Consider the following 20,263-nt stretch of genomic DNA (forward strand, 5'->3'; position numbering starts at 1 on the left):
TGTGTTCACAACCTGTTTAACAGTGTTTAACGTTGTTGTCTCTCAAAATAACTCAACACACAGCCATTAATGTCTAAACCTTGGCAACAAAAGTGAATACACCCCTAAATTGAAATGCCCAAATTGGGCCCAAAGTGGGCCCATTTTGTGTGCCCACCATTATTTTCCAGCACTGCCTTAAGCCTCTTGGGCATAGAGTTCACCAGAGCTTCACAGGTTGCTACTGGAGTCCGGTTCCACTCCTTCATGTCAACATCACAAGCTAATGGATGTTAGAGACCTTGCACTTCCCCACGTTTCATTCTAGAATGCTCCACAGATGCTTTATAGGGTTAAGGTCGGGAGACATGCTTAGCCAGTTCATCACCTTTACTCTTAGATTCTTTAGAAATGCAGTGGTCATCTTGGAGGTGTGTTTGAGGTTATTATCATGTTGGAATACTGCCCTGTGGTCCAGTCTTCAAAGAGAGAGCATCATCCTTCACTTCAGTCACAGTACAAGTTGGCATTCATGATTCCCTAATGAACTGTAGCTCCCCAGTGCCAGCAGCACTAATGCAGCCTCAGACCATGACACTCCCATCATCATTCTTGACTGTAGGCAAAACATTCTTCTCTTCGTACTCCTCACCTGGTTGCTGCCACACACGATTTGCACCATCTGAACCGTATAAGTGTTATCTTGGACTCATCGGAACACAGGACATGGTTTCAGTAAGCCATATTCTTAGTCTGCTTGTCTTCAGCAAACTGTGGGCTTTCTTGTCCATCATCTTTAGAAGGGGCTTCCTTGAGAACAACCATGCAGATCAATTTGATGTAAGTTGATGTATGATCTGAGCACTGGCAGGCTGACCCCCCCCCCCCCCCCACCCCTTCAACCTCTGCAGCAATGCTGGCAGTACTCATACATCTATTTCCCAAAGACAACATCTGAATATGACTCTGAGCACATTCACTCATTTCTTTGGTCAACCATGACAAGGCCTGTTCTGGGTGGAACCTTTCCTATGAACCCGCTGTATGGTCTTGCCTGTTGTGCTGCAGCTCAGTTTCAGGATCTTGACAATCTTCTTAAAGAGAAACTGACAGTCTGTTCACCTACAATAAACCCAATAAGTTGTCACTTACTTTAATCTTTTGGAGTAGGTCCTGAGTTATGGTTGTTTAATCTTTTTATTCCTATAATGCTGCTGCCCGCAGTGGAGGTGGAGCGGTGGGGAGCCAGCTCGCCGAGTTCCCCTACCTCCTCAATATTGCCTGCCCCAGTGATGAATATGCAAATATATTCACTAGCCTGCCAGGTGCCGGTGCCTTGCTACACCCAAAACACATGTTGAGGTGGTGGTTGGGTGCAGCAACCCAACCACAGCATGTCCCAATCAGGTAACTGAAACTTCCACTTCATGCTTATCCATGCTTTGGTACTATATATGCATAATTCATCTGTATAGAAGGACTACAATTGTTCTCTGGCTGCATGGTGCCCTCCAACTTTTCTTTGAGGTTTGGGTTTTAAAGGAGAGTATTTTTAATGAGAGGGTGTCCTGTCTGTAAGTTTGGTTGCTATAAAGTATTTTGTATATTATATTTTTTTGTAGGTTTTGCTCTGGTCAGAGAGCAGAGTGCTATCCCCTGGAAGGCTAGGGAATTTAATATTATATTCATCACAGGGGCGGGGCAGGTGGGGAATATTGTGTAGGCAGGGGATCTCGGCAACCAGAAGAAAAAAGGGCATAACTCTGCAACTACTACAGGGATTAATGTAAGTAACCCCTCTTTTAAAGCTGTTCACTTGCACAGTAAAACCCAGGGTATTAGGTTTTATTGCAGGTGAATGGCCTGTCAGTTTCTGTTCAAAGGCTAGCCAATCTTTATGTAGAGCTGCTGTTCTTTGCCATGAGGTGCAATGCTTTTAACGTTGAACCTGCTCCCCATTCACACTTGAGACCTTGTAACACTAATGAGTCACTTAACACTGTGGAGGGAAAATTGCTAATTGAGCCCATTTTAGACAATTCCACTTAAGTGTGTACTTACTTGTGTTGCGAAGGTTTAGACATTAATGGCTATGTGTTGAGTTATTTTGAGGGGACACAACAGTAACAAAACATAGCAGCCAATACTAATACCCTTATGTATACTTAATGTAATATAGCAAACCATACAGGGATAAAGTATCATTCTGAGTGATGTTGTAATGGTCACGAATAATTACACAATATCTTTTGTTTTATAAAGTCTCGTCCATCCAAGAAAGGAATTGCCTTTGGGAAACGCTCCAATTCCATGAAAAGGAATCCAAATGCTGAAGTCACAAAGATAGGCTGGTTATATAAACAGGTGGGTAAATTGTCAGATAACCAATGCAACCAGCCTGTTCACCCACACTAAACCCAATACACTGGGTTATAGTGTGGGTGAACAGGAGTCCAACTAGGGGTCACTTACTTAAATATGTCCAGTAGGCCCTAAGATATGTCCCCCAGAGGATCCTCTGATGAATTCAGTGAATCGTACACAGGGAGTGGGGCTTCGCCTCCACAATTTACATATTTATTGTCTGTGACTCCACTTCACAAGGATGAACAGTCACATACAATACATATGTAAATTGCACCAGCGAAGCCCTGCCCCCTGTGCACAAGTTCCGCAGAGGATCTTCTGGGGGACATATCTCAGGACCTACAGGACACATAACCCAGTGTATTGGGCTTAGTGTGGGTGAACAGGCTGACCGTTTTCCTTTAAAAAAAATTATAATGTAATGAAATCAAATGAACATATAGGGAATTATTATTAAACCATTTAATTACTGGAGAGCTAACAAATGTAAAGAATAAATGTCCTAGGTATCGATGCTTGAAGTTACTTCATGCTTTAAAGGGAAACTAATTGGAAACTAAATGAATATTTAAATTTCTTCACTCTCACGACCTAGTGATGTGACATTCTACACAGGAGCTTTGCCTACAAGAGCAGATCGCTCACATGCTTGCAGGCTCTCACGTCACTAGAGGGATATTCAGGGCTGCTATCAGAAATTTTGGGGCTCCTTACACAATTTGTAGTCTGGGCAAACCATCCCCCCCCCCCCCCCCCCCCGGCCCACCTCTCCTCACTGTGGCACGCGCTCGATTTTATCTTCGTATCGGGCTTAGAAACACAAAATAATATCGCCACTCCATATTAATTCTGCAGTGACTAAATAATACCACCATAATGTAAGGAAATAAAAGCCACTATACGCAGACCAATATCACTAATAACACCTCCATACAAGGGACATATAATTCCGCCTCACTATGACCACTACCATTACCACTGACGAACACTGCTATATTGTTATTGAATAAAAACCAATATACAAAAGATCAATAACCCCAATATAGGATTAGATCTGAGCTGTACACAGGGGCTGCAGACTATATAAGTCATTATAGTTACATACTCACAGAGGCGTCTCTGATCTGAGTCATTCACTTTTCTCTTTCTTCTCCATCTGTCCTGAGTCATCATGAAGATTTCTCCCGATCACAACTCGTCTTCACCGAATCTGCCAGACAAACATTTTAGGCTCCTCGCTACAGCAGAGTCCTCAACTATATACAAACCCCCTATATGTATTACACTGCCCCATATAGTAGTCCCTTCTGTGCCCTGTTTAGTATTAGGTCCCAACATTGTCCTCATACATTATAATTCTCCCTCACATTGCCCCCATTTACAATAATACCTCCTCACATTGCTCCTACATATAACAATGCCCCCTGACATTTCCCCCATACATTATAATGCCCCCTGACATTTCCCCCATACATTATAATGCCCCCTGACATTTCCCCCATACATTATAATGCCACCTGACATTTCCCCCATACATTATAATGCCCCCTGACATTTCCCCCATACATTATAATGCCCCCTGACATTTTCCCCATACATTATAATGCCCCCTGACATTTTCCCCATACATTATAATGCCCCCTGACATTTCCCCCATACATTATAATGCCCCCTGACATTTCCCCCATACATTATAATGCCCCCTAACATTTCCCCCATACTTTATAATGCCCCCTGACATTTCCCCCATACATTATAATGCCCCCTGACATTTCCCCCATACATTATAATGCCCCCTGACATTTCCCCCATACATTATAATGCCCCCTGACATTTCCCCCATACATTATAATGCCCCCTGACATGGCCCCTCACATAATAATGCCCCCTGACATGGCCCCTCCACATAATAATGCCCCCTGACATGGCCCCTTCACATAATAATACCCCCTGACATGGCCCCTTCACATAATAATGCCCCCCTGACATGGCCCCTTCACATAATAATGCCCCCTGACATGGCCCCTTCACATAATAATGCCCCCTGACATGGCCCCTTCACATTATAATACCCCTGACATGGCCCCTTCACATAATAAAGCCCCCTGACATGGCCCCTCACATAATAATGCCCCCTGACATGGCCCCTTCACATTATAATTCCCCCTGACATGGCCCCTTCACATTATAATGCCCCTTGACATGGCCCCTTCACTTTATAATGCCCCTGACATGGCCCCTTTCATTATAATGCCCCTGACATGGCCCCTTCACATTATAATGCCTCTGACATGGCCCCTTTTCATTATAATGCCCCCTGACATGGCCCCTTTACATTATAATGCCCCCTGACATGGCCCCTTTACACAGCTCCATGGAAAAACAAAAAACACCTCTCACCTCTGCCTCGTTCCCCCGCTGCCGTTGCAGCTCCACTTCTCTCTCGGCTTCCTGTGCGGACAGCCTCTGCAGAGCCGCTGCCACACAGGAAGCCCGGGGTGGAGTGACAGGACGGAGCCGGTGTCACCTTCCTGTCACATCAGCCGCCGCAGCCGAGCGCACGCTCAATACTGTGTGCGTCTTAAAGGCGCACTCAGTGTTGGCTGTGGTTGCTCAGGGATTCGGGACAGGTGTCCCGAATCCGTGGGTGCCCCCTTCACCTGCTGGCTCAGTCGCACGGTTATGCGATGGGGACCGCAGGTGAATGGTTCGGTCATACACATGCAGGGACCGTGCCAGCACCGGTCCCAGCATGTAGCAGCCCTAGGGCCCCCTGCTCCCCTGGGTGCCCAGGCCCCTTACTGGGGTACCGGCTGAACCCCCTGATGGCGACCCTGGGGATATTTATCAGATAGGCCGGCATAGTGCTGCATATAGAAGAGGCAGGGAAGCTCGGCAAGCCAACTTGGCAAACCAAGCATTAGCATAAGTGTGAATGCGTCTTCCGCGAAACTCGTGCACACTGAGGAATTTCAGCAATGGACATTTCCGCCGCTGAAATTATTCAGTGCAAAGAAAGAACATGTTCATTCTTTGCACAGAAGTCCTCAAGCACTGCATAGCCATCAATGGTGACGGCGCAGTGCCGCTCAGTCATACTGCTGAAGTGTTTTCGGCGGTGGCCGCCAGATAGAATCTCCGCTCGTGGAATTCTGCGAGCGGAGATTCCGCAGTGTGAACATACCCTAAGTTGGTAAAAACTTATGAAAATGTACTGCTCTATTTTTGCTTGTTCACCCAAGTCATAGGGACATTGGGGCACATTTATCATTGGCTTTACACCAATTTAATGGTCTATATGTCCCTGTTAATTTAGCGCATTTTTTTGCACAATGTTTGGTGCTCTGTTCACCACTTTTTGCAGTGGAGCTGCATTTATTATTTGCGCAAAATAAATTTAGAAGTGTTTTTCTTTTTTGCCCAAAGCCTACTTTTTTGGTGCAAACCTACACCACCTAATAGGACTCATACAAATGTGTCAGATGCCAGAGCACAAAGCTTAAACCAATCTCTGCAGCCCACTGGTTTCTATAATTGTGCAGAATTAATCAAGTCTGTGCACCATTTTGGTAACTTTTGAGAAACTGTGTAAAAAAATACACCAAGCTAACAGGGGCAAAATCTAGGGATGTCCCGATACCGATACTAGTATACTCGGCATTTGCATGGTATCAAGGACTCGTTTACTGTCCCCGATACCACGTCCGATACCTGCTGCTGTGCGGCCTGGCTCCACTGTCCCGTTCTCCCGATCGCATCATGGTGTTCCATGGAGAAGCATGTGACACACACGTCACTCCTCCTCCCCTGCGTCCAGCGTAACGCTACGGAGGAAGCAGAGTTACGTGTATGTCACATGCTCCTCCATTGGATGCCATGATGTGATCGGGAGAACGGGACAGCGGAGCGGCAACACCCAAGGACAGCTGCAGGTGAGGACTGTCTACAAGAGGAGGGAGGGGCGGGCCTGCTGTCCATAAGAGGGGGGGGCTGCTGTCTATAAGGGGGGGCCTGCTGTCTACAAGGGGGGGGGGCTGCTGTCTACAAGGGGATGGGGCCTGCTGTCTACAAGGGGGACAAGAGGGAGTGCTGTCTACAAAGTGAGAGGGCCTGCTGTCTACAAGGGGGATAAGGGGGGGCTGTCTACAAGGGTGGGTCCCTGTCTACAAGGAGGGGGCCCACTATCTACAAGGGGGTGCCTGCTGTCTGTAAGGTGGATAAGAGGGAGCACTGTCTACAAGGGGGGCTGTTGTCTACAAGGGGGGCACGCGGGGGGGGGGGGGGGAGCTGTCTACAAGGGGGACAAGAGGGGGTGCTGTCTACAAGAGGGGGGGGGCGCTGTCTATAAGGGGGGGGGCTGCCGTCTACAGGGGGGCTGCTACTAATGTCTGCAACTATCTATACTACCTACAAGGGGATACTACCTACTATTAAAGGCAATCTTACAGCAGAGTCACCTGCACTAACTTGAATTTATAGGTAGATAGTGCAGGTGACCCGGTTTCTACCGCTGCTCACTGTGTGAACGTCAGCGCAATCGCTCCGGAGACATCGGTCTTGCCACCAATGCAAATTCCCTGTTCTGTCCAATGGAGAAGAGAGAAATCTTTGCTCATACTACAGCAGCCGCCTCCATTGCACACAACAAGAACCTACATATCAGCACGGTAAACAGCGCCAGAGACCGGATCACCCTGGGGTCACATTCCCTTTAAAATAAAAGTACTCGTATCGGCGAGTACTAGAATTAAAGTATCGGTACTCGTACTCGGTCTTAAAAAAATGGTACATCCCTATTAAAATCTATACTACCTTACACCAACATTGATTAACATCCCTCATTGAGTAACTGCATGTCCATTTATGTATTATTTCTGGGAGTTTCCCGTTAATAATACAGGAATTTAGGTGCACTACTGTGGTAGATGTAAACAATGACATTGGCTAACCCTCAACACTGATGTTAAAATTGAGACATTAGCCAGTATATCCTTATATGAAGGACATACCTGAGCCCGCACACCAACGCCAAGGTTTCTCAAGTGGCACGGGACCTAACACTAAATATACCTGTGCATGATAAGCAAAACCAGGGGCCAGTGGGCAATTACCACAGCATTAGGCCAACTCACAGCCTCCTCCCAGATACCCTCCAGTGTGGCTGAGCACACATACAATGGTAGGAGGGAGGCAGATTACAACCCCCACCTAAATTGGCTAATATAGTTGCCGGCCTCACAGCTGCACCTTAATGCTGGCTGGAAGATGTTCAAGGCGCATTACATATGGAATTTACACACCTCCAAGTATTAAATTTAAACAACAACAAAGACGTGGTCTCAAATGGCTGGAGGTGCTCAACCCCAAATGCAGTTGTGCATTTATACTGGGGGAGCAGATCCTACGCTTGTGGTCTGTTGCTAGGGGCGATCCCCAGAATAAAAATGCATAAAATGGAGGATGCCTGCAGCAGACTACAAGTGCCACAATAGAATCCTACACCAGATAGACGGTGTGGATATGTAACTTTGCCTTTGTACACCTATATCGTCTGTTTTTCCAGCTAGCTATTGGAGAAAAGCTTCCCCGCTTCCCCAGCAGGTTATTTGTAACATTTTTAGTATTTTCTACATCTCTAAATTTTAATTGAATTACTTCTGCTCTGTTTACTTCTTTTGCACTGCCAGGCTTTCTGGCGTGGCTTAGAAATGTGCCAGGTGCTTTGTTTTTTTGTCATCTTCTCTTTATAATATTGTGTTTCTTTTTTTTGTTTGTTTCTTTTCTTTCATGGTCTGCATCATTGTTATCTGCAGGCCAGTTCTGGAGTAAAGCAGTGGAACAAGCGCTGGTTTGTCCTTGTTGATCGTTGCCTCTTCTATTACAAAGGTACTTAGAGAAATCTAAAATCCTGGTGCCAGGTTATTATTTTATTTTCTGAGACACCCCCTGCCAAAGCAGATAGATTGAGGACCTCTTCTCCCATCTGCTGCTTGTCCCAATTCACCTGTGCTTAGGCACGGAACAGGTGGAGTCTGAATAATTTATCAGCGGCCTTTTGTATTATGTGTGCTTGTGAAAAGCCTCCCACACACTGTTATCACTGGCAGGCATACATGTGCTAGGATTAACTCTGTGGGGAAGATATTTACTATGGCCGGGCCCATGAAAACAGCATCGCTCTCGGAAAATAGCCTGACTGAGAAAGAGTTACGTCAGGTGCATAAATGCAGTTTTGTCACGATATGTCATCCGCCCACTGTCTATCACTCTCTAGTAGGTCTCTCCCTTTCGCTTGCGTATTGTTTTGCAGCAGGTGTTTTTGTTTTCTTCTCACCAGTTATTCAGTGCCTTCTGCCCTGCATCCACATTTCATTCTATATGTTCCATGTGCACACTACTGCTCAGTCTCCTTCACCATCGCCCTCATTATTTCATTTCTTCCTTCTTGCCTCTTTCTTTCAAGATTCTCATTGTTTTCTTAAATTCAGATGAAAAAGAAGAGGGCATTTTGGGAAGCATTCCCCTGCTGAGTTTTCGCATTGCTCCTGTTCAACCATCGGATAATATCAGTCGGAAACACACCTTTAAGGTTAGTAGGGTTGCAGCATTGTTGTAAGCATTTCCAAGTAACAATTTGTTGATCCATATGAGGGTATTTGAACCAGCTGATGTATGCATCTTTCTATACAGTTATTAAACGTTCGCACAACTACATTTTTCCAGGTTGTCTCCTGACACGGTGTATGCTTTAAAATACAGGTGACGTTCTCATATCTGAAACTGAATCAATTTAGAACTGATATCATCCAATACTTATGGCTTTTTGTTGAAGGATTGCTCTTTCTTAGGGCAAATACTTACTGATGACAGTGGCATGTTTAAAAGAGAAACAATTTTTAATATTATAGCAGATGTGTTCTTACACAGCCTTGCTTTACAAGTACAATTTATGAACTTTGCAGCTTTTCTTTTGCGTTCTGCTATATAAATGTATTTTTCTGTTACTGGGTCGTATTATTTGAATCGTAACAAGAATTAAAGTCCAGCCTTATAATGATTTCCAGTTGAATCCAATGATTTGGGAATCTTTAAACATGAAGCTGTCTTTAGTATATTTTATTCCTAAGACATCCATTTTATTTTTTATTTTATGTTCCGACAAGTCATATAAATCGTTCAATTCATTTGAGCCACATATGGGGGTGTTTGCTTTGAGTCATGCAAGCCCCCAGTGTATGCTACCTCTCTCACCTGTTCTGTCTTCCCTCCTGTGCTGGTGAGAGGAGTCCATGGAACGTACCCCTGCCAAGAGCCTGCCCCCTGCAGAGTCGCTGTGCTAGGTAGTAAGTCCTGCTGTACCTGCTGCATGCTCACATTATCCACTCCCTGCTTGGCACAGGCCAGGCATGCATGTTGCATAAACATTGGTTTCACATACAGACACATGCATGCAGCCAGTCCGAGTGTAAACTATGCCATTTGCTTGAGGATGGCTGGTAAATTCAGATGCCTTTTTGAAGATTTGTACTGTGCTTGGGATTCATGCATGGGGATCCATCATTTAGTATCTTACAACATAAATAAGTATTTGGTGAACGGAACCGAACAAAATATTGTGCTTTAGCATCAGCTGATTTCTTCTGTAAAGATAATGTTTAGTCCTATGTTAATATAGCTTAATCATTTTATTATGTGATTTATGCAACTTCCTAATATACCTTGCGTTTTGAATCCTCACTATTTTTATGATCTCTTGCTGTCAATGAGTGGAAAAAAATATGGTTTACACTTGCAGAGTAAAACCCCATTCTGTATTAGTACTACGCTCACATAACTGCAGTCTGTTACAATGTGTTACTGTAGGGCAGATGCTCTTGTTTTTAGGCTTTGACTTACGGTATATATTAGACCATGTTTTGTTTGCTTTTTCCTCGATACATTCAGGGTATATGTCTGCAAACTGTCAAAAGGGTATGCCAATATAAAAAAAAAGCTTACTACCAAAGGACCCATTGAATTTGATGTTCTGTAGCCTTACCTGCTTTGAGTTTTATACCTGTGGGAATCTTAAGTTTCTGGCTATAAACTCAAGTGCCCCTGCTCACTGACAGCAAACAGATCTTGAAAATTGTAAAAAAAAAAAAAAAAAAAAAATTATAATAATAATCAAAGCGCAGTTTATTAGAGAGTTGCAGATATTTTTCCTATATGTGACTAAACTTTATTTGCAGAAGATTAGATGACCCTTAAGTATTGTTCAATAGAAAATTCCATACCATTGAACTACAAAGTTACCTACAAATTAAATAAACACATATATATAATAAAATATTATATATATAGTAAAACAACCTAGAAAATACAAGGTATAAATTCAAGTTTGTGTGGTAGTCTTGCATATAAATAGGTGGGTTTCTTGGGATCCTTTACTTGTACCTATCTTTGCATGTTTATCTGCTATCATAAATTCATTATTTTGTCCTTTTATATTTGCTCTTGTATCTTGCCCCACAGGTAACAGTGTGCTGGGTTGGGGATGATTCTCACCATAATGAAGCCCAAATGTCTCGACAGGCGGAACACGCTGGCATTCGCACTTATTACTTTAGTGCAGAAAGCAGAGAAGAACAGGAGGCTTGGATACGAGCAATGGGAGAGGCATCACAAGTACAGAACCCTCCCACTCCTAGGTTGGTAAATCATTTGCTATTGCATACCTGTGGTGCAGGGCTGGTGCTACCATAAGGCAGCTTAGGCCGCTGCCTTAGGGCACTGAGCTGGGAGATGGGGTGGAAAATTAGAATCCCCAGCCACTGGTAGGGAATTTAGATCAGAGGCGCACTCCCCTTTCCTCCTAGGAAAGTAAAATGAGTGTTGATTCATACAATGTACACATTCACAGTACTGTGCTGGAGCAGAAAACAGGGATCCCTGCAAGAGAAGTCCTGTACCGAATGCTGTACTGGAAAGAAAGAGAGGCCTTAGTGCAGGAGTGCAGGGATGGTGAGTTAGATTTTTTTCTTTTTTTTTTTTCTTGGAGAGGGGCGGTGATTCCATACCTATCTAACTACTCTGGATATTTACCTAATGAGAGGGGGGCTAGAGAATTCCCCTACCTTTGTAACTGAGGGATTTTCTTTGTCCTGGGTGATGCCAACCCAGGCTATGCTGAGACACATCGACGTGAGTGGGTGGGTGGGGGGGGGCACAAAAATGAACTTTCGCCTGTGTAGACAAAAATTCTTGCACCGGCCTGCTGTCAAACTTACATTAAAAGGGTACTCCACATGAAAAAAAAATAATTTAAATCAACTTGTGCCAGTAAGATAAACAGATTTGTAAATTACTTCTATTTAAAAAATGTTAATCCTTCCAGTACTTATCAGCCACTGTAAAATCCACAGGGAGTTCATTTTTAGGAACTGTCCAGAGTGGGAGCAAATCCGCATAGCAAAGAGGCGTCAGCAGAGAGCAGTTGTGGTCAGACAGAAAGGAAATTCAAAAAGAAAAGGACATCCTCTGTAGAATACAGCAGCTGATAAGTACTGGAAGGATTACGATTTTTTGATAGAAGTAATTTACCAGTCTGCTAAACTTTCTGGAGCCATTTCATTTAAAAGAAAATATTTTCCAGTGGAGTACCCCTTTAAGCACAAACATATAGCATGTATACAGAGCTACTTGAAATGAAATGTATGTTTTTTTAAATAAATGTCACAAAATAATTGTGAAATGGAAAACATAACTCAAGTGATTTTTCCTTGGATACCTTGATCTCATTAAAGAAAAAGATAATTTTCAACAACTATCTTGATAAAAAAAATATTTTGACATGCTTAGCATAAATAATAAAATTTGTACTTAAAATACCCGTGGATTTTCACACCTCTATGTTGCATAATCTTGAGTTGTAGTATACTTACTAATGTACAATAATAATAGAGAAACAGAAACATAGCCGCACATCCACCATTTGTATTTTGATCTACTTGCTTCTCAGCATTCATTCAAAAACTGAGGAGCAAGTAGATCAAAATACAAATGGTGGATGTGCGGCTATGTTTCTCTATTATTGTTGTACAGTATACTTACTAACATGCAAAGGTTTAAGCTGTGCCTAATAGGGGGAATACTTCAATTGTATTAAAAAAACAACAGGAAGAAAACATATCCATAATGTAGAAGTAGAAACACATGGTAGTAGCAGGGATGCTGAAATAACCATGTAGGGGTTGTAGCATTATTAGTAGCTGAAATAAAGAAATAGAGATGCAAGAATTGTAGCAATGATGAGGTAGTAGTTGTAAGAGGGATATCGAAATAAGAATGCAGGAATTGTAGTAGAGAGGAGCTGTTAGGCTTGGTTGGCCTTGGGTTGGGTTCACAACCATGGTGTTTGTTCTGTTCTGCTCTGTCATTGAAGCAGAACAATGGAAAAAAGAATACTGGTAGATCCGTTGCACACTGGACACCATTGTTGCCCAACTGACCCCATTGGGTTCCTAGCATGGTGTCTGGCATAAAAATTGTTTAGCATACTGTACTATTTTAGATAGTATTTTGCATGACAGAGGAAGCCAGTGGCTCATCCAATGCAGATGTACCAACCTTTAAAGGCTTGTGGCTTTGATGCAGAAAATGTTCGCTGAAAATCTGAAGGAAGCCACAGAAAAATCCACAGTAGCAAATCCTCACTAGAGGTTGTGAAATTTTAGTGCACATTTCCCTTTTGCTTATATAAAATAAAAACGGTGTACTCCCCATACTGATCCCTTGGCTCCCCTGTGGTGAGACTTTCCTGGACCTCTACCACTATCTGTTTTATGGCCTCCAGAGATGGTGCGTAGATTCACATGACTGCTGTTCTAAGTGTTATGTAATCCATGGTAATGTCCACACCTCAGGAGAAAATTGGAAGAATACCCAAAAAAATTTGTGTTCCTTGCACAGCAGAAATTGACATGCAGTTGATTAAAAATCCTCATCACATGTCAAAGGCTGTGGAGAAAAATTCTGTAGAACTTTTGATATAATGTCGATATTACCATTATATGTATATTTGTAATATACATTGGTTACAAAATGTGTATAATTTTGTCCCTGCAGCTGTTACATATGTTTCTCTATGAGGAGTCCAAATAAAGGAAGTGAGGGCAGACAAGAAGGGCTCTGCGCACTGAGGACAAGTAGGACTGTGTGCACTGAGGACAAGCATAGCTCTGTGCAGTGCGTCTCTGTGACATACTCCCTGCTCTCAAAGCAGGAAGATTGACAAGCTGTAAGCCTGCACAGAGCCCTACTTGTCCCGCCCTCACTTCCTGTATTTGGACTCCTCATAAAGACACACATGCAATAGCTGCAAGGACAGCATTTATTCAGCCAAAAGTACACACATTTTTTAACCAATGTATATTACAAATATATATATAATCGTAATATCTACATTATATTAAAAGTTTTTGTTGACAGGTACACTTTAAATTCACATGGCTGGTAGCAACTGGTAGCACCCATAGGAATGGCACAAAGCAGAGTTGTAAGAAAAAAATGCCAGATGACAGACCCTCTTTAAAGGGGTACTCCGGTGAAATCCTTTTTTCTTTTAAATCAACTGGTGGCAGAAAGTTAAACATATTTGTAAATTACTTCTATTAAACAATCTTAATCCTTCCAGTACTTATTAGCTGCTGAATGCTACAGAGGAAATTCCTTTCTTTTTGGAACACTGATGACATCACGAACACAGTGCTCTCTGCTGACATCTCTGTTCATTTTAGCAACCATGTATAGCTTATGTATGCTAAGGGCAGCATGGTGGTTCAGTGGTTAGCACTGCTGCCTTGCAGTGCTGGGGACTTGGGTTCAAATCCCACTAAGGACAACAATAAATAAAGCATTATTATTATTATAATAACGTCAGCAGAGAGAACTGTGCTCGTGATGTCATCAGAGAGCATTCCAAAAAGAAAAGAATTTCTTCTGTAGTATTCAGCAGCTAATAAGTACAGGAAGGATTAAGATTTTTTAATAGAAGTAATTTACAAATATGTTTAACTTTCGGACACCAGTTGATTTAAAAGAAAAAAGGTTTTCACCGGAGTACCCCTTTAAGGAATTTATAATTTATCCCACGAAATAGTGCTGGACTGCTTTACATCAGATCCCACAATTATTTATGTCTTACAGAGTGGAGAGGCAAGACAGTGAAAATATACCCCCTGTGAGGGAACGCGATCCAGAAACCAGAAGCCGTGGTGAAGGAGATGGAAGAGGTTCTGAAAAGCTGGAGAGGAGGTCTGAGTGTAGGAAGGACCCTCTTACCAAAGTAAATGGGACAGGGACTTCATCTGAAAGACTTCCAGATTTGGAGCCTCCTAGACATTTGCCAGAAGGAGAACGGCCCCCGCAACCCAATGGTTGGGGTTTTGTTTCTTCTCCAGGCCGCCCAGCCAGTACTGCTTTTCCAGAGGGTAATGGACAACGAAGAGGTAACATGCCACGTAGCCACCCGGAGAAAATGGCACAGAGACAGAACTCCATGTCGCAGTTACAGCAGTGGGTCAACCTACGCAGGGCAGCAGCTCCTACAGAAGACATGCAAAGGTAGGAAAAATGATCTGCAATACTGCATCTAAGAGAATAATGTGATGATATGAAGAAGTCTATAGAGTCTAGGGAACAGCTAGGCTTAGAACAAAACATGAGCACATTAGAGATGACAAATTGTGAGGAGCTGTATTCATAGGTTAGGGTAATACAGTCTACATCAGTCAGAAAACTGGAGCCCAGCTCCTTTATTGTTACTGTATTGAATCCCTCCATTGTAAATGTAAAGGGATGCAACATGTCAGATTTATAATAGTGAAAGTAATGTCCAGTAAATACACTTTTTCTTTTGTCACAGCCCCAGCAGATACTTTTCAGGATCACACCATATGCCTGACTACTATCCTCAGTATCAGTATCCTGATGGTTATCAGTATTACACCCCTGCATCATCAAGACCAGACAGCATTTGCTCTATGTCCGCTTTTCCCCAATGGGCCTTGGAGGAAAAACATCAAGTTCTTCGTAATGGAGTACCATATCAACCCCGGGACTGGAAGGAGCCTGGTGTTTATGGACGCCCAGCAGAGTTATGGGGCCCTCGTCCAGCTTTATACTATCAGGAGATGGATGCAGCTTGTGGATCCCTCAGACGCCTCTCCCTTCAGCCTCGTTCTCGTTCAGTACCACGATCTCCTAGTCAGGGGGCTTATAGTTCTCGCCCAAGGGTCTATTCACCTGTGCGGTCCCCCAGTGCACGCTTTGAAAGCATGTCGCGAGATGAAAGTTTCCGAGAACCAGCGGCATACACAATGAGGCGTTCTGTTAGTTCTCCCAAAGTAAGTGTACTAGTGTGGAAGTAAGGGCTCATTCACTTCTGCATCTAGAAATACAGATCAAATACAGATGTACAGTATGCATTATTTAGTTTTGTATTGTGTTTGGTTTTGTTTCCTATTGTGTTTCGAGTTTTTATCCCTATTTTAAAGGGGTACTCTGCCCCTAGACATCTTATCCCCTATCCAAAGGATAGGGGATAAGATGTCAGATCGCCGCGGTGCCGCTGCTGGGGAGCCCCGGGATCCCCGCTGCGGCACTGCGCTATCATTACAGCACAGAGCGAGTTCGCTCTGCACGTAATGACGCGCAATACAGGTGCCGGAGCATCGTTACGTCACGGCTCCGCCCCTCGTGACGTCACGGCCCACCCTTTTCAATACAAGTCTATGGGAGGGGGCGCGGCGGTCGTCACGCCCCCTGCCATAGACTTGCATTAAGGGGGCGGACCGTGATGTCACGAGGGGCGGAGCCATGACGTCACGTGGCTCCGTCCGTTGTATCGCCCGTCATTACGCACAGAGCGAACTTGCTCTGTGCTGTAATGATAGCGCAGTGCCGCAGCGGGGATCCCGGGGCTCCCCAGCAGCGGGACCGTGGCGATCTGACATCTTATCCCCTATCCTTTGGATAGGGGATAAGATGTCTAGGGGCGGAGTACCCCTTTAATTTTCTTATGAAAACTATTTTACTTTCTTATGTATATGAGCCAATAGAGTAAATAAATTAGTCCTTAGAGGCATACAATATTGGTAACTGTTAGTGCAAGTATAGTTTTTTAATATAAATTTTCAATGTAAAATTGTGAATAATTCCAAATCTTGGCATATATTATTTACATATTTAGAATCTGCAGGGGATGCTGGGATATTGCAGGTCATAGCCTGCAGAACTGTATATACAGTCTGTAATGGAGTCAGTCTGTAATGGAGCAATATATTTGCAAAACTGAACTCAGTGTTAATCCAGTTCTGACAGGATTTTTGGTTCTGAATTTTGGCGCAAACCCTGAATGTGTGAACCCTTTGTTTTTTCTTCGTATGATAGAACCTTAGTAATTTATATCTTAAACGGATTGTCCCAAGATTTAAACTTATGAACTATAGGAAGAATAGGTGGCAAGTATCTGATCGGTGGGGGAAGACTACTGAGACCCCACCAATCATGAGAATTTAGGTCCATAATTCCTCAAAGAACGGCACAGCAGCTGAGCACCAATCATAGAGAGTGAATGGAACAGCGTCTAACACTCCCTTTGCTAATGGAAAAAGGAACCTCCATTATTGAGATCAGTCAGACCATCACTGATCATATACATATCTATCTGTTTAAAGATGACAAGTCTAAATCTTGGGATAACCCCTTTAAGCTGCCATACACTGGAGGTTTCAAACAACCTCTTCGTTGGTGATTGGATTGTAAAAGATTGTTGTTCTGGACAGTATCATAATTTACAGCAATAAATCAATGCATTGTTTTTCTTTGCTCTCTTTTTTTGGTATCCTAGCCTGATAGGATCATTTAAAACCAGGAGGAGGGCTTGAAAAACATTACTTCCTAAAAGTCTAAGACTAAGTGCACATTTATTTAGTATTGATAGTCCACAGAATATAGCCTCTGAATGATGCACCTGTGTGCCCATATGTCTGCCATGATCCCTACATATATATCAGACAAAAAGGATAGCCTTGAAGGTGATTGGTGGACTATAAATGAATAGGCCATCCATCACTTTAATGGCAGTTGAGCCGCGGTTATCCATTGCCACCACTATACATTGAAAGCCACAGATGTGAGATATACGTGTTGTTGAACTGCTCCTGTGGATAGGCCATCAATCCTATAGTCACAGAACACCTCTTTAAGGCATACATCTATAGGCACATTGTAATATACGTCGGGTGATTTTCCTGGCATAAATGTCCAACATGCATCACAGATGTGGTGTAAATTCAACCTATGATGTACAGTATATCATATGTTCACAACTTTTCTTAACTTTTCTGTTTTTCTCCTCAGTATGACTATTTGGGTGACCGTCGACCGATGCCAACTGGAGTGTACTCATACAGCTATCCATCATCCCCCCCTCTTCATGACAAAATGGTAAGCTGTTACATAAAAAAGTAGGCAGGGACCACTAGTTTATTAGATGTAGGTGTGCTTTGTGATGGGATAGGACACCTTGTCTCTGCTTTGTATTCGTCCAGCCCTTGTTGTGTGTCTCTGTGCCAGCAGCATCTCAGGATTTTTTCTCTTGTCTTTTTGCTATTACATCCATATATTACCTTAGTATTTAAAAAACAACAACTTTGTAATGTTATTACTGAAATCTTCTACTGCTTCTATATATAATTTATTCTTGAAGAGGTGTACAGGATTAGGATCCAAGTGATATAGATAACCTGTAGCTGAACAGATTGAGATTACAGAATAGTTTTTTTTCTGGAGAAAGGATAGCTATTTCATTATCATAGTGTACAGTATGTTGCTATAGTCCTTCAGTATATTGCTTCTAAATGTGAAACATGCAGACTGTATATGATATTTAGAAGGTTTTATTGACCTTTTTAACCAAATATTTTTTATTGCTATGGTGCATCAAAATGTTACACTGTTTTGTGCCAATAGCACCAATGGCTTTACTTATCTGTTAACTTGTTAGTGTATCCAAATAAGGAACAAATGCGGCAATCACCAATTGTAGCCAAATTGTCCTTGCTTTATTGCATACTTATTAACAAAGCAGGTTGTATACAGACAGCAGGGGTTGGGGGGTGATGGCATACATACAAACATAGTAGGGGGGTATGCAGACATGACAGCAGGGGCATGTGAGGCGATGGGCGTACAACTGCAAACTTTGGGCCTTAGGCTATTTTTTTCAAAGTTGAATACACAAATTGGGCACAAATAAAACTGGATGTATTAAAGGGGTATCCTGGGAAAAAATTTTTTATCCCCTATCCAAAGGATAGGGGATAAGATGTCTGATCACGGGGGGCCCGCCGCTGGGACCGCCCGCGATCTCCCTGTAGCACCAGGCCCCCTCCCATAGACATGAATGGAGGGGGCGTGGTGTGAGGTCACGTCCCCAGTCCCTAAACCCGGAGATTTCCGAAACTGGAGACGCAGCTCCCGCATAGAATGCGGGTGCTGCAGGGAGATCGCGGGGGGTCCCAGCGGCGTGCCCCCCGCGATCAGATATCTTATCCCCTATCCTTTGGATAGGGGATAAAATGTTTTTTTCCCGGAATACCCCTTTAACTGACACAAATTTCTAGCAAACAAAGATACATACCTCTATAAATAATACTCACAGGTATAATTAAGTAACAGCCTAAACATGAACTCCCAAAATGCTTCAAAACAAACACAAGAAAAAAATGGAGTCACTTATACAATATATAAAATTTATGTTTTAATAATCACAATACAATACATAAACAAAAGGCGACACCCCATACGTCCACATCGTAGAATCATATAGAAGTGCCACATAGGGCCTCACATGCTATTAAAGGGGTATTCTGGCTTTATACATCTTATCCCCTATTCAAAGGTCCCACGATCTTGGTGCAGCCTCCGACATTCTGTGCCGGGTGCTGCCTCCAAAACGGGTACGTAACGTCACAGCCACACCCCTAGTGATGTCACTCCATGCCCCCTCCATTCATGTCTATGAGAAGGGGCGTGATAGAGGATAAGATGTATAAAGCCGGATTACCCCTTTGATTAATCACATTCAGGCCTCCCCTAGGATGAAGGATTTGCAGAAACATGCACTTCTACATGACTATAATTGGGTAAGGGAGTGTTGTACTACATTTCTCCATCATTTGTTATGATGTTGACATATGGGATGTCACTTTCTTTTCTCCCGAGTGGCATTGCCACATTTGTTTATGTATTTTAATGAGACTATTTATTTTTTTCTTGTGTTTGTCATTTGAGGCTCGAAGAAATCCAGTTTCCCTTAACCTACTAGTGTATCCAAAGAAGGAACAAATGCAATAATCACTGATTGTAGCCAACTTTATGTTGCTTTATTGCATACTTACAAACAAAGCAGGGAGTATACAGACATGACAGCAGGGAAGAGTGAGGTGATGGCCATTTTGTGTAAACTGCACTTCATTTGGTTTTGGATACATCAGTGTTATTCAAGGCCAGAAGAAATGAAGTTTGCACGAAATGGCTTTCACCTCACTCACACCTGCTGTCATGTCTGTATACCCACTGCTATGTTTGTAGGTATGCAGTAAAGTAAGGTTTGACTACAATTGAGTGCCACAATTTTTCCTTTTCTGTATATAGTATTACTATAATGTGCTGAGCACCGCCGTGAGTCTAGAATATACTCGGTCCATGGAGAAGTGCCAGACATTCTCTGTACAACATTTTGTTATATTAACTTTTTAGTGAGTGGAGTGGAGCTTCCCCAGCAGACTTATGTACTCCTGGAGAAATAGCGTAGCTTAAAGGGGTACTTCGGTGAATTTTTTTTTTTTTATCAACTGGTGCCAGAAAGTTA

General features: G+C 43.0%; 1 protein-coding gene across 19 annotated transcripts in view; it reads left to right on the forward strand.

Moving 5' to 3' along the window:
* PLEKHA6 (pleckstrin homology domain containing A6) overlaps window positions 1-20,263 on the forward strand; it is a 185,671-nt gene that overhangs the window by 127,400 nt on the left and 38,008 nt on the right. For 12 of the 19 annotated variants that reach the window (XM_056558106.1, XM_056558114.1, XM_056558110.1 and 9 more), the window contains exons 4-10: window positions 2,242-2,343; window positions 8,160-8,232; window positions 8,835-8,935; window positions 10,861-11,036; window positions 14,533-14,949; window positions 15,251-15,731; window positions 17,749-17,835. In XM_056558106.1, the coding sequence (XP_056414081.1) occupies window positions 2,242-2,343; window positions 8,160-8,232; window positions 8,835-8,935; window positions 10,861-11,036; window positions 14,533-14,949; window positions 15,251-15,731; window positions 17,749-17,835 (1,437 nt within the window). The other 7 variants (XM_056558112.1, XM_056558126.1, XM_056558121.1 and 4 more) reach the window with 6 other exon arrangements.

This window comes from Hyla sarda, chromosome 2 (assembly GCF_029499605.1).
Source record: "Hyla sarda isolate aHylSar1 chromosome 2, aHylSar1.hap1, whole genome shotgun sequence".
NCBI classification, from domain to species: Eukaryota; Metazoa; Chordata; class Amphibia; order Anura; family Hylidae; genus Hyla; species Hyla sarda.